The sequence below is a fragment of the Heloderma suspectum genome, chromosome 1 (assembly GCF_057233095.1).
Source record: "Heloderma suspectum isolate Gila_16-S chromosome 1, 16-S_ref, whole genome shotgun sequence".
Classification (NCBI taxonomy): Eukaryota; Metazoa; Chordata; class Lepidosauria; order Squamata; family Helodermatidae; genus Heloderma; species Heloderma suspectum.
Genome location: NC_139458.1, coordinates 403,036,978 through 403,050,666, shown reverse-complemented (window position 1 = coordinate 403,050,666; position 13,689 = coordinate 403,036,978). Strand labels below are relative to the sequence as shown.

The 13,689-nt window shown below is 43.0% G+C and overlaps 1 protein-coding gene across 2 annotated transcripts in view; it reads right to left on the bottom strand.

The window, feature by feature from the left end:
- Window positions 1-4,542: 4,542 nt before the first annotated feature.
- INTS7 (integrator complex subunit 7) overlaps window positions 4,543-13,689 on the bottom strand; it is a 54,951-nt gene continuing 45,804 nt past the window's right edge. Inside the window, exons 19-20 of one of the 2 annotated variants that reach the window (XM_084828853.1) lie at window positions 6,939-7,124; window positions 4,543-6,262 (exon numbers count right to left, since the gene is read on the bottom strand). In XM_084828853.1, coding sequence (XP_084684979.1) covers window positions 5,957-6,262; window positions 6,939-7,124 — 492 coding nt within the window. In that variant the 3' untranslated portion in view covers window positions 4,543-5,956. The remainder of the gene's footprint in view (window positions 6,263-6,938; window positions 7,125-13,689) is intronic. The other variant, XM_084828854.1, reaches the window with a different exon arrangement.

Here is a 13,689-nt window from a genome sequence, read left to right as displayed (position 1 = left end):
TGCTTGAAAACAAAATGCATGGAGAGTATGTACTCCCCATGCATCTTGTTTTAAAGCAGAATCGCCACTTTTTTGCCACCACGGCAGTTGGGGGCAGACGGGTGTTGCTACTGGTGGGTTCCATGGAACGGGGGCAGTGTGGCTCCCTGAGCCCCCAGGGTTGCTATCATCACCTTCTTGGCAAGTGGAAGAGAGAGTGCCAACTATGGTGGACACTTATGCATCTATCCCAACATTGATGAAACTGACTGGCAGTGACTCTCCAGTGTTTCAGGCAGGATTCTTTGCTAACCTTACCTGGAGATGCTGGATATTGAGCCTGCAACATTCTGCATGCAAGGTATATGCTCTTCCACTGAGCTATGGCCCTTCACCCAGCTGAAGTTCTATATGCTGTTCAAAGGCAGCCCCATGTATACAGTGCATTCCAGTAAACCAACCTTGATGCAAATAAAACATGTGCAACCATGGCCAGGTCCACCATCTCCAGAAACAAGTGCAATTGGCACACCAGTCTAACTGGGGAAAGGTAGTCCTGGCCAGAGTGACCACTTCATCATCCAGGAACAAGGTCAAGTCCAGGAGCACTCTCAGACAGTGATCCAGATTCTTCAGGAAAAGCCATCCAGAAGAAACTGTATCCCCATCACTGGACTGACAGCCTGACAGCCCTACTGACTGGGAGCACTTCTTTCTTGTCTGGGTTAAACTACAGTTAGCACACATCCACTCCATTACTGATTTCAGGCATCAGTTCAGGACTTCCATGGACTCCTAGACTCAGGTGGAAAAGAAAGAATGATTAATATCATCAGCATCAAGCTCCAAATGATCTCTTCCTGAAGTGTACATAGATGCTTAGGCAAACTCACTATTTCAGTGAGGAGCAGTAGCTTCTATTTTATCCATTCCATTCCATTTCTATACCGCCCAATAGTCGAAGCTCTCTAGGAGATTCACAAAAATTAAAACCAAAGAGCACACAATACAATATAAAATATATAAAACATTAAAACCACGGTATCTAGCTAACCCATTTCTAAGGACACAGCACCCTTTTTACAGTCTTGTGGGCATAGGGAATAGGGGACTGTCGAACCTCCAGGGAATAAGAGAACACGAACAGTTCTTGGACAGAACGGTGGAACTACAGCAGCAAATTGAAGAACAGAAGCTTGAAGAGCAACAGCAAGCTGAGGCAGAAGAGGGAAATGCTGAGGTGAGGAAAAATGCAGTAAAGGATACTCCTTGGAAAAGAGTGACAGTTAGGAGCAGAAGAACTAGAAGCCACTCTGCAGCAGTGGAAGCAGTGGAGCTGTGGAACCGATTCCAGGTACTTGAGGATGAGACTGAAGAACAGCCTGCAGAAGAAGAATTACAGGGGAACCTGCATGAGAGTGAGCAAGAGGCTGAAGGTCAGTCAAGTAGGAGCAATGAAACCAAGGCCTACAACAAACAAGATAAGAATAGTAGTAGTGGGAGACTCCTTGCTGCGTGGGATCGAGACCCAAGTATGTTTCGAAGACCCATGGACTCGCCAGGTATGCTGTCTCCCAGGAGGACGGATTAGAGACATGACTGAAAGGTTGCCTGCACTCATAAAGCCCACTGACAGGTATCCCTTTCTTCTCATCCATGTGGGAACAAATGATACCACCAAGCAGAGATACGAAGAAATCACGTCCGACTTTAAAGCTTTGGGAAGGAAACTCAAGAACTTTGGGGCCCAGATAGTTTTCTCATCCATCCTTCCAGTAGTTAGAAGAGGGATATTAAGGGAAAGAAAAATACCCCGAGTGAATAACTGGTTACGAGGGTGGTGCCACAACGAGAGATTTGGATTTTGGGACCATGGGCTATACTTCCTGGAAGATGGACTCTTTGCAAGGGATGGGTTGCACCTCATAAAGGCTAGGAAGAACGTGTTTGGCCACAGCATGAAGAACTTCATCAGGAGGGCATTAAACAATAATCAGTAAGGTTCCATAGCAAGCGACTCTAACAAGAAAAGGAGTCCAAGATGGATGGGAGTTTTTAAAAAAGGAAATTCTCAAGGCACGATTACAAACTATTCCAACAAGAAAAAAAGGTGGAAGACAACAGAAGAAGCCAATGTGGCTTCACAAAAAGCTTAGGGATGACCTGAAAACAAAAAAGGACACATATAAGAAGTGGAAGGAAGGCCAAGCTACAAAGCAAGAGTACAGGCAGGTAGCACAGGATTGCAGGAATAGCGTCAAGAAAGCTAAAGCTGAGAACGAGCTGAGGTTAGTGAGGAATGCTAAAAGCAACAAAAAGGCTTTCTTCAGATACGTGCACAGTAAAAGACAGAGGAAAGAAATGGTGCTTTAGCTATTAAATAAGGATGGCAAAATGATAACAGAGGACAAAGAAAAGACAGAAGTGCTCAATACCTACTTTGGCTCAGTCTTCTCCCAAAAGAGGGTCTATGACCCCCCTGGCAAAGGCAAAGTACAGACTGAAGGGGCAAGATTGCAGCTTGAGATGGATAGGCATATGGTCAAGGAACACCTAATTACTTTGAATGAGTTCAAATCTCCAGAGCCAGATGAACTGCACCCTAGAGTAATGAAGGAACTGGCAGAAGAACTCTCAAAACCACTGCCCATTCTCTTTGAGAAATTATGGAGGACAGGTGAAGTGCCAGATGACTGGAGGAGGGCTAATGTAGTCCCTATCTTCAAAAAGGGTAAAAAGGAGGAACTTGGGAACTACAGACCAGTCAGTCTGACATCAGTCCCTGGGAAAATTCTGGAGCAGATTATAAAGTAATCCATCTGTAAGCACTGTAAAAACAATGCAGTGATTACTCGAAACCAACATGGATTTGTCAAGAACAAATCCTGCCAGATGAATCTGATCTCATTTTTGGATCAGGTAACCTCCCTTGTGGACTGTGGGAATGCTGTGGACATAATATAGATCAACTTCAGCAAAGCTTTTGACAGTGTGCCCCATGATATCCTGATGAGCAAACTAGCTCAAAGTGGGCTAGATGAAACAACGATCTGGTGGATCCACAGTTGGCTACAGAATCGGACTCGAAGAGTGCTTATCAATGGGATCTTCTCAAACTGGGGAGAGGTAACGAGTGGGGTACCGCAGGGCTCAGTCCTGGGCCCAGTGCTCTTCAACATTTTTATTAGTGACTTGGAGGAGGAGGTGCAGGGAATGCTGATCAAATTTGCAGATGACACAACATTGGATGGTATAGCTAATATTGGATGGTATAGCTAATACCTTGGAAGACAGAAACAGAATTCAAAGTGATCTGGATAGACTGGAGCTCTGGGCAGAAAACAGAATGAAATGTAATGGGGATAAATGCCAAGTTCTGCACCTAGGAAAAAGAAACCAAATGCACAGTTACAAGATGGGGGATATGTGGTTCAACAACAGCACAAGCGAGAAGGATCTTGGAATTGTTGTAGATCACAAGCTGAATATTAGCCAACAATGTGATGTGGCTGCAAAAAAGGCCAATGCCATTTGGGGCTGCATTAATAGAAGCATAGCTTCCAAATCCTGGAAGTACTAGTTCCCCTCTACTGAGCACTGGTTAGTGGAGTACTGTGTCCAGTTCTGGGCACCGCACTTTAAGAAGCATGCAGACAAACTGGAGAGGGTTCAGAGGAGGGCAACAAAGATGATCAGGGGACTGGAAACAAAGCCCTATGAAGAGAGACTGAAAGAACTGGGCATGTTTAGCCTTGACAAGAGACGACTGAGGGGAGATATGACAGCGCTGTTCAAGTACTTGAAAGGTTGTCACAGAGGAAGGCCAGGATCTCTTCTCAATCATCCCAGAATGCAGGACACGGAATAATGAGCTCAAGTTCCAGGAAGCCAGATTCTGGCTGAACATCAGGAAAAATGTCATGGCTGTTAGAGCAATACAAGAATGAAACCAATTCCCTAGGGAGGTGGTGGGCTCTCCCACACTGGAGGCGTTCAAGACAAGGCTGGACAGCCATCTGTCAGGGATGCTCTGACTTGGATTCCTATATTGAGCAGGGGGTTGGACTCGATGGTCTTGCAGGCCACTTCCAACCCTACTATTCTATGATTCTATGACTGAAGAATAGCTTGTCTAAGCAGCTTCTAGAATGCAAAGACTGGATATTTTCCCATGGTCAAGAGATAGTATCAGCAATTGCCTCTGAAGTGATCCCTATGTAAATTGAGGGAAAGTCCTTGGTGCAAGGATTAAGTAGCACCACCTAAATCAGTGCTAGACCAGGGTAGTTAAAAGATCAAAAAGGGGAAAGGAGGTGTGACATTTCCCCATTGCTTAGGAAGAAATTCCACGTATCAAGGTCAGATGGGACATCTCCTGTTGCTTGATGGCAGGGGTTATTCATCATTTACAAATTAATATGCTGTGGACGGGAGAAGTGAACTGTTTCCTCGTGGAGGCAGGAAATGCTTAAAAACTGCAGGCTGGCATTAAATCAAATGCTGGCTTTTCAAGAAAGGTTATTTTCAATACCTTTTTCTTCAAAAGAACTTCCAGTTTTGCAGTTGGATGGAAATGTAAAACTAACGGTTTATTAGAATATTCTATACATAACAAAGAGTAGTTTTTGCAATAAAAATGAACCAACTCCAGCTAAAAATGGTATGTTGCAACTACCCTCCAAACCTATCCCAAGCCCCCATATTCAATGGGAGAAACCCCCATCAGCCTGCATGTGTATACCCTCAACACCTGAGTAAACTACTGGCATCTGAAAATAAAATGCATGGACACACTGAACAAGCACTAACAGAATACAATGACAGTTCTTTCCTACATAGCTTTAGAAGGCAACCCACAAACCAGTTAAAGTTTAAACAGCTCAGACCCAATGATTTTCTTTAAATTCTCAGTCAGTTTTTAAGTCACAAAGGAGTAGTTAATGGGAGATGGCCCTCCCTTCAGCCTTGTAGGGTCTTCTCTCTTGTAGAAAAGGACTCATGAAACTATACAAAGTAGGTCCCCTTCAGATTAGAGGGTGCAGGCACTGGTCCCATGTTGTCCTTCTAACACCAGTGAGCTGCCTCTTCGGAGACCTCCTCTTAAAAGCACTGGCATGCTTCTCAATGCATACTCCCTTCACAATGGAGTAAAAAAGAAATTATTAACACCAGCCTTTCTAATTTGTCAACTTTCTAACACAAGCCTTTCCAACCTTTCGAACATGGAACAGATTATTTCTGTTCTTTCTTTGTCAGGGGGACCCCAACCAAACTGCAAGTGTCTTTTCTTGTTAAGGAAGGAAAGCATTCCAGTAGGTATCTCTTGAGCATTGCTATATACTGAAGCAACTACAGTGACCAGCCATGAGATTCAAAACCATAAAGAACACTATCAAGATAACAAACAGGTATGATAACCAAACGTCTTTCTAGTTTGGCAACATTCAAAAGGATTACTTAGAATTATCCAGCCAGGGTGTCTGGATGTTTGTCTTCTCGCATTTGGAGAGGCACTGTGTAAAGCTTGGGAATAGTCTCTTAAGTTTTACACACACTCAAAGCCCACCTGGTTTGAGAGCCTAACTGTAGCATTCACTTTGTGCTGTCAAAACAATTCATGCTCTTCAGGAAGTGGCAACTGGATGACTCAAAGAGCCAATATACTGGAGTGCAACCCAGACAAAACTTGCACACTTCCTTGATCACTCACTGTTTTCCAAGAGGAAGCTCTAACTGGTGATGCACATGAAGATGTATGGATGTGGGGAACCAATTTAAGCTGTTCTTAATGCACAGTGGCATTTACAAAGACCCATTCGTATCATACTTTTTGTGAGGTGGAATGCAAATTACCAGCTACACAGAAAGGACTGAACTGAGTTAAAAGTGATTGGCTGGGTTATGCACTGCTACCAGATTTCAACTCATCACACCATCACAATGCCCTTGACATGGGCCACTGAATGAAGAATGAGCACTAAAAACGGGAATATGCAGTTCGTTGCTGTGTCTGTGTCGGCTGTTGCGGCGGCTGGGGTGGCTGCTGCCCTTGCTGCTGCTGAAGTCGAATTTGCTGGGAGTACGGATCTTCGAGAGACTTAATCAACAGAGTGGTTTTTGGCCCAGTCTTCCATATGATGCCACTGAGATCTCTTACAGAGGACTCCACGGTGATGCTGTGGGTGCCAACAATAATGAAGTTCAAGAGGAACTGTGTGCTGAAGTAATCATTGTGAGGTTCAACCATTTGCTCCAACTCATTGGTCAGGCTGTCAATGGGCATCTGAGAAAAGAAAGAAAAAAACAAGAGTCAGGATGGCATTTTAAGAGTTTTCAATGTTTCAATTTCACCATATAAAACTGGGTTGGCTCCTGGATGACAGAAATTCCAGAGGAGGACCAAATAAGCTGATGGACATGCTGAATGAAAGTATAGGACAAGCAAAACCTAAGAAGTTATTTGCCTGTCTTTTCTAAACTATCTCAAACTTCTCAGCTGTCCATATCAGATGCCCAAGGCTTGGGAACCTCTGCTTGGCCATTCCAAGCGATCAGCATTCTCTCATGAGTAGATATGTTTCTTGCTGCCAAACAGCTGTGTGCTCTTAGGACATTTCAGGACTACTGCCAAGATAGCAAGCAAAGAAAAGGATTATCTGTTCCAGCTGTCCTTTACCTCTGAGATGCATATACTTCTCCTAACTAAATGATACAACAGGGGTGGGAAATTTTCCATGGGGATATGAACATAAGATCTAGACAGCTCAGCTCTTATTCAAAGGTCTCATTTTCAAAAGAACCAAAGCTGCCAGAAATGACTGCACTCACATTAAAAGATTCACCCACACATACTTGTGGTGAAATAATTTTTGCTACCCAAGAGGAAATGAGATCTCAGTTTCAATTCTTCATGGGTTTCAGGCAGCATGATTCTTTACAATTTATGGCTCCATACCTACCTTGTAGTCTTGTCCAGATTTGCTCTGCAGTGTGGAAGACACATTTAGACAGATGGACTGAATTTTGCGGAAAAGGCCTGGCTTGGAGCCATGTTGGACCACTCCTTCTACTTTTAAGGCTAGTTGCTGGTTATTCTGAACTACAATGGGCTCTGCAGGGTTACGTGGAGATGGAGACAGGGCAAGCTGAAACAGACAAAGATCTACATTTATAAAGGGGTGCTTTTTTGAGGGGAAAGGCAAAGCATACAAGCAGAAACAAGCACCGCTCAACTGAAACGAGAAGCAAGTGGAAGATGGGGAGAGAGCAAGTACTGTTACTATGATCAGGAAAAGGAGCATTATGGACATGATTTATAATCGGTACATTCACCGCATGAATACATTGTTAGAAAGAAATACAAGTCTTCTAAGTTGTCAAAATTCTGAATGCACTTTCCCTAAATTAGACTACAGCGAGCTTCTGTGTTTAAACAGAATGATATTCACCCAATAAGACTCTCCCCTTAATGGTTCCATATTAGAGCAAGTTTAATAATTCAGCACAATCAAGCAGTAAAGCTTTTTCTGGACTGTGCCATTTTAGACAGCAGCTGTGTATGGGGGTAATGGTAGGGTGCTACAAAATGCCACTCTGGCTTAAAAAAACAAGTTTGTGCATGTACAAAATTAGCATGTCAGGGAGAACAGTACATCTTAGCCTTCTTTGTGACATGCCAATTTTGTACAGGCAGGCATTTTTTAGATGCGGGAGTATTCAACACACAGCCTAAATGGTACAATCAAAGGTAAGTCTGCTGCACATGTACAATGGCCATTTTACAGTGAGTGTGAACTTTTCAGGCATTCACTAATTAAACATGGACTTTAAAAAATGAATTTCCAGTCATGACCATTTTAGAAGAGGGAAGGCCCCTTGCTGCCATGGCAAAACCTGCAGGGTGGGGGAAGTCTGCCAGGGTTCAAAAGGGAGGCAGCACATTCTGCCTTACAGCAGGTGCAATTGCTCAGGATGAAGATTTGCCATGGCTGTGAAAAAAAGGTGGGAATGAGGCTAAGAAAATGTTTCCCACCTGGCAACTAGTTCCACAGAGCAGGAAAGCACCCCCCCACACCCCATTTTGGCCTGAGAACAATGAGGTTTGGCTGGTCACTATTAATGGGGGCCAGAAAGGGGTTTTCCCCCTTGCTAGCCCTGAATGGCTCTTCAGCTGGCATGGTTTTTCTTTACCTTCTCTAGGGTGCTTCTTTCCAAGAATGTGGTTTATTGTATTGGATTATCTGAAAGAAGTTGGCTAAGTCTACTATCCTCCTCTTTTGTCACAACTCTGGCAGAAGGATCAGTGTGGGCACGGAAAATGACACCAATGTTGTGGGAGTGGGAAGGTGCCCAGGAGATCCATCTTGACTGAGATGGGGGAGAGCAGGGCACTTGCAAGGCTGGAGCAGCTGTCAGAGTGAGGCTGCTGCCCACAGTTGTGAAAGTAGGCTACGCCCAGCTGAGCTGTAGGTGGCTAATAAGGGTGACCACTTCATTACTGCCTTGAGTCAGGCTTGACCTCAGTGATGCCAGGGGGACACTGCAGCTGGCCATCCATGCCAGTCGCCCTGAACAGCATGTAGGGAAGGGTTAGAAGTACCCATTCCACAATGGTTTCAGCTGAACCTAGATGCTGTGTTCCTTCAATAAAGTTATGGCCTGTTTAACCCCATATATTAGTGTCTGCCTTTCTTCCTCCCTCAGCAAGCCTGGAAATGTTGGGTATCAGCCAGCAGAGGCTCAAAAATCAAAGGGAGCTGTGAGAAGTGTTTTCTGTGGTAATTCTTTAGTATCATGCACATCTGCCTCTCCGAGAACTGTTACTTGCTTCCTGGGCTTAACAGCTAACTGCAACCAAAATGTTCTTTCTTACACCACTCAACTCTCTATCTCCTTTGACATTCCTTGGTCCTTGCCAATTTTTATATATATATATATATATATATATATATATATATATATATATATATTTAGAAAGCATGAATCTTGCAAGCAGATGTATACAATGCAAAGGTATTTTAAGTCTGCATAAATCAAGTACAGAATCTTGGTTTCTCCACTGCAAAATGTAGTAGGTTGGTGGTTGTTGTTTTTGGCAGAAAACACATAACCTTAGGATGGATAAGGGAAACAGGCTACCAGTGTCCATCTATAGACAGTAAACAAGAAGTAAGCATCTTGCCTGTTCAGCATCATTTCAAGGATGCACACATCTTTTACAACAGCAGTGTGGGAGCTGCATGTCCATCGTTTCATCTCATCGCTCTGCTGTAATATTTAAAGGCCCAGTACCACATGGACCAAGTCAATTATACGGGTCCTGATCTGCCACTCAGGCATGTCCCTGGTCCTGACCACCATCTGGCAAGGACCAGGGACAATTATTGGGGGTATGATTTGCCGTTAAATGTTACAGCAGTGCCATGGAATGCAGCCCTGGAAAAGGGGCTCATACGCTGTTGTGTACCAAGGGCACCTTCAGAGAACCCAACTGGAGGAAAGCCTTATGCTCTGACGCATGAATCTTGCAATATTCTACAATCTTTCAGGTAAGCTCTCTGACTTGTTAAGAGCCATCCACTTTTAACTTTGACAACCTTAAGTACACACACTTCAAGAGAATCCAAATAGACCTTAACTCAATGGTTATTGACACAGGCAGCTGGTTACCCAAAGCAGGCCTGAAGCCTCACGTGCCAGCTGTAAGGAGAAACGTTAGTGTCTGCACCTGTGCTGCAGAGCTCCTTCCTAGAGAGATTCATCTAGAAGGCTCTCTAGTGAGTTTTGTAAAGCTAGGGAAGAGCCTCCTTTTGAGAAGGATTACTCTGGGGACCAATCCTGGATCTCTATTCATATTGTTTGGTTATTTTATTTTGCAGTCATTTGTTCATTATTTTATACTGTAAGGATATATTGATTGATCTTGGGCAATATCCAGCTGTGTCCCAAATGACACTGTGCTAGCAGAAACTAGGTCCCAAACTATGTGCAAGAAGAGAATCCAACTAAAGTTATGGTTGTGCAACCCCTTGCGCAAGTGTAATGCTCAACAGAAAGATGTGGAGCTCCACTAGTGCTATTTGAGTCTGGGAAATGACACCATTGGATACTGCCCATTGTTTTTATTTGTTTTATTAAAATATTTGTAACCTGCCATTAGACTAAAAGTCACCACTATTATCCCACATGCCAGGATACAAATTTAATAAAATGAAATTACTTGAACAAGTAGTTAGAACATAGGAAACTGATTTATATCAGGTCATACTATTTGTCCATCTAGCCCTACATAGTCTACTCTAACTGGCAATGACTCTCTAGGGTCTCAGGCAGATATTTTTTCCACATCATCTGCCAGGAATTGAATCTGGGGCATTCAGCATGCAAATCATGTGCTCTACCACTCAGTTATGGTCTTTCCCACTGCATAACCTAACCAAATATCTAAAACTTACTGGCCCTATTCAGACGCAAATTGGGGGCTGGGGGGAGGTTAGGCTAATCATGGTACATGGGGGTTACCACTAGCCACCGCAAGTGCTACTGCTACATGTGTAGGTAGACTAACCATTCTCTAACCGCTCTCCCTCCTGCAGGAACCCGCAGTCCTCTGGACAGGCAACCATGCATCCCAGCAGCTTTTGTGTGGTTGGCCATTTTGGTGCTTGGTGCTGCTAGGCAGATCTCAACCATAGAGACCTACTGCGCAGGCATGAACAGCTGCTCCTTCCTTGGCTGCTCTTGCTGCAGATCTCTATGGCAACTGTCAATTAACCACAGAGGCTGTTCAGACATCACTCTAGGCCATGATTGAGCCCACTAACCATTTCGCTGCAAGTTAGTGAGCATGGTTAGCCCGTGGTTAAGAAACCATCATGGTTGGGAAAAACACCATTCAGACATCACACTAAGCCATCATGGTAAGTTCAAAAATGCTAACCATCATGGCTTAGCATGATGTCTGACCAGGCCCACTGTATTTGATTAAAAGTCAAACTTGCTACAGAACCCTTGTTATGGGTTTTTAAGTTATCTGTTAGATCTGCTTCTAAAGAAACATTCTGAAGTCATGGATAAGACTTTTTTGTGGGGGAAGCAAACCCATTGGTGCCTCCATATGAAAACGTTATGTGGGGATTTGTGAGATGCATTTGTGAACAAGATGCTAGATTTGTCAAGTCCTTTTTAGACACTGCTCTGGAAAAGTTGCATGACTGTCCTATTACAAGTGATGTTCCTATGTGGAGGTGTTCATGCGAACACTTTAAATATTCTATCCATGAGCAAGAATATTGTGTTAGACTAGGAATAGCTATTTCTAAACTGGAAATAACATCCCAACAACGTTCCATAAGTCTCACCCTCTATACACCATTAAGTGATGTTTTTATTAAAGTGACATATTTATTAAAACAGCAAGATACCATTGCAGCAGAAGCACAATAAGAGCTATTTTCTTTGGAGGGCAAATGGCCTTGCTTCTGTCTGCTGCTTCTGCCCTCTATTTTGCCTTCAATGTCCCAATGAGACATGCATTCTGCCACTTGAGTTTGTGTGTACAAGTTTCTCATGTACAAAGTAACACAGAATTCAGAAAAAATATACAGTATTGGATTGGAGCATTTGAGAAAGCATGTTAATGTTCCAAATTGTGTGACCACAGACAAATGTCCAAGCAGGCAGATGGGAAGTACTCAACCATTCAAGCACGCAATACAGTATAAAATACTGAGATTGCACTAGAAAGCCTAGACTGGCAAAAGAGAGAATCACAAAATATGATCCGCATGTTTTAGGTGCCTATACAGCTGAGCAGGAGAAAGATGTTGTGCCACTCTTTGTTACAAGCCACATACACAAAGCCCAGTGACATGATGCAGCTATAATCCAAACCACAATTCCCATAACACCCCCATAAACACATTATCTAAGAGCCTGCATTGCATTTCTTCCAAGTATAGCACTCTGACTGTGCAGAAGATGGTCTGCCCCTATGACTAAGGCACCACATGGCTAAAGTATCTATAGACTATACACTGCATGTAGAAACAGATGCACACTGACTTCTCAGAAACAGGAACCTTACTTTGGGCAATCAAAAGGGTAAGTTCTCTTTGGCTGCACTGTGTCTGGATGCTCTCTGTTGGTAAATGGCTACCTTCAATATATGCTTCATTTATACAGAATATATGTATATTTGTTCAGGAGTTTAATTATTTTATGGGCAGGATATGAGGTTAATGGAATACCAGCATCAGAGGCTATATTACACCAAATGGATAGTCAATAAAACCAACCATTGAAATGAGGCAGGAAAATGAAGCAATAAAAGAGACCACAAGAGTTTAAAAGGTACAAGAGTAAATATTGAAATCTGCCAAGCCATTCAACTGATTGCACAAAAAATGATCGTGCACAAGCCCCATCCATCTCGTAAATGTTTCCAGAGTATTGGGGTGCCCTGTGTTTGGTGGGAAAAAGAAAAGCAAAAAAGAACCAACATACCAAAGCACAGATTACCTCATGCAAAATACAATTTGCCAGACGTCTGAAGGAACACCAATATATTTTACCCTAGGCAAGTGGCAGATTGCACCCCCAATGCAAAGGATAGAAGGGTGCCTTCACACATGATATTCTATTTACAGAGATAAATTCCATGTGGGAGGAAAAGTTACAACTTTGTACACTGTCAAGTTTAAAAACTGAGCAATTGTTTATTTTGTTACAATTACGCATCTGCATGGGAAAAGAGCATCAAATCTAATGTATTCTGGATTTCTTACTGCTGACTAATTTATCATTATTTATTATTTTATTTATTTAGAGAATTTCTATACTGCCTTTCTGAAAACCACTAAAGCAGTGTACAATAATTCAAATAACAAAAACAACATCATAACATATTAAAACAGTGACCTCATAATAAAATATTAAAAATAGCATTAAAACTAAAACAATTTTTAAAAGCTAAACTAAAAAGATATATTGACACATTTTTAAAAGCAGAGAATGGGAACCAATCACAACTCCAAAGGTTTTCAGCTGATTCCATCTTGCCTGGATGTAATCTCATCCCCATTTAGTCTATTATCAAATCCAGCCAATGCTCGAGGGTATCACCTGGTTCTTTGGTGTTAGGTGACAAAGAGCAAAAGAGTTGGGTGTCATCAGAACATTGGAGGAACCTCGCTCCAAAGCTCTGGATGACATCTCCCAGTGTATTTATATACATATTAACCAACAAAGAGGGCAAAGCAGAACTCTCTGGAACACCATAGGCTAATAGCCCTAGTGCTGAATAGCAGTCCCCAAGGACCACCTTCTGGGCCTGACAGAGAGGATCAGACCACTGCAAAACAATGCTCCCGAGGCCCAACCCCACCAGATGGTCCGGAAGGATATCATGAATGATGGTATCAGAAGCTACCGAAAGATCCAAGAGAACTAGTTGGGTTATACTGGACCCATCCAGTTCCTAGCATAAGTCCATCACAAAGGCTACCAAAGCAGTTTCAGTCCCCTATCCTTGCTGAAGCCTGACAGAAATGGGTCCAGTAATGAGTTTCATCCAGAAGTCTCCAGGACTGTGAGGCCAGCCTTCTCAGTCATCTTGGCCCCAAATGGTATGTTTTAGACTGTCCTATAATTTCCTAAATCTGCTGGGTAAAGGGAAAGTGTCTTTAACAAAGGTTTTATTACCGCCTGTTT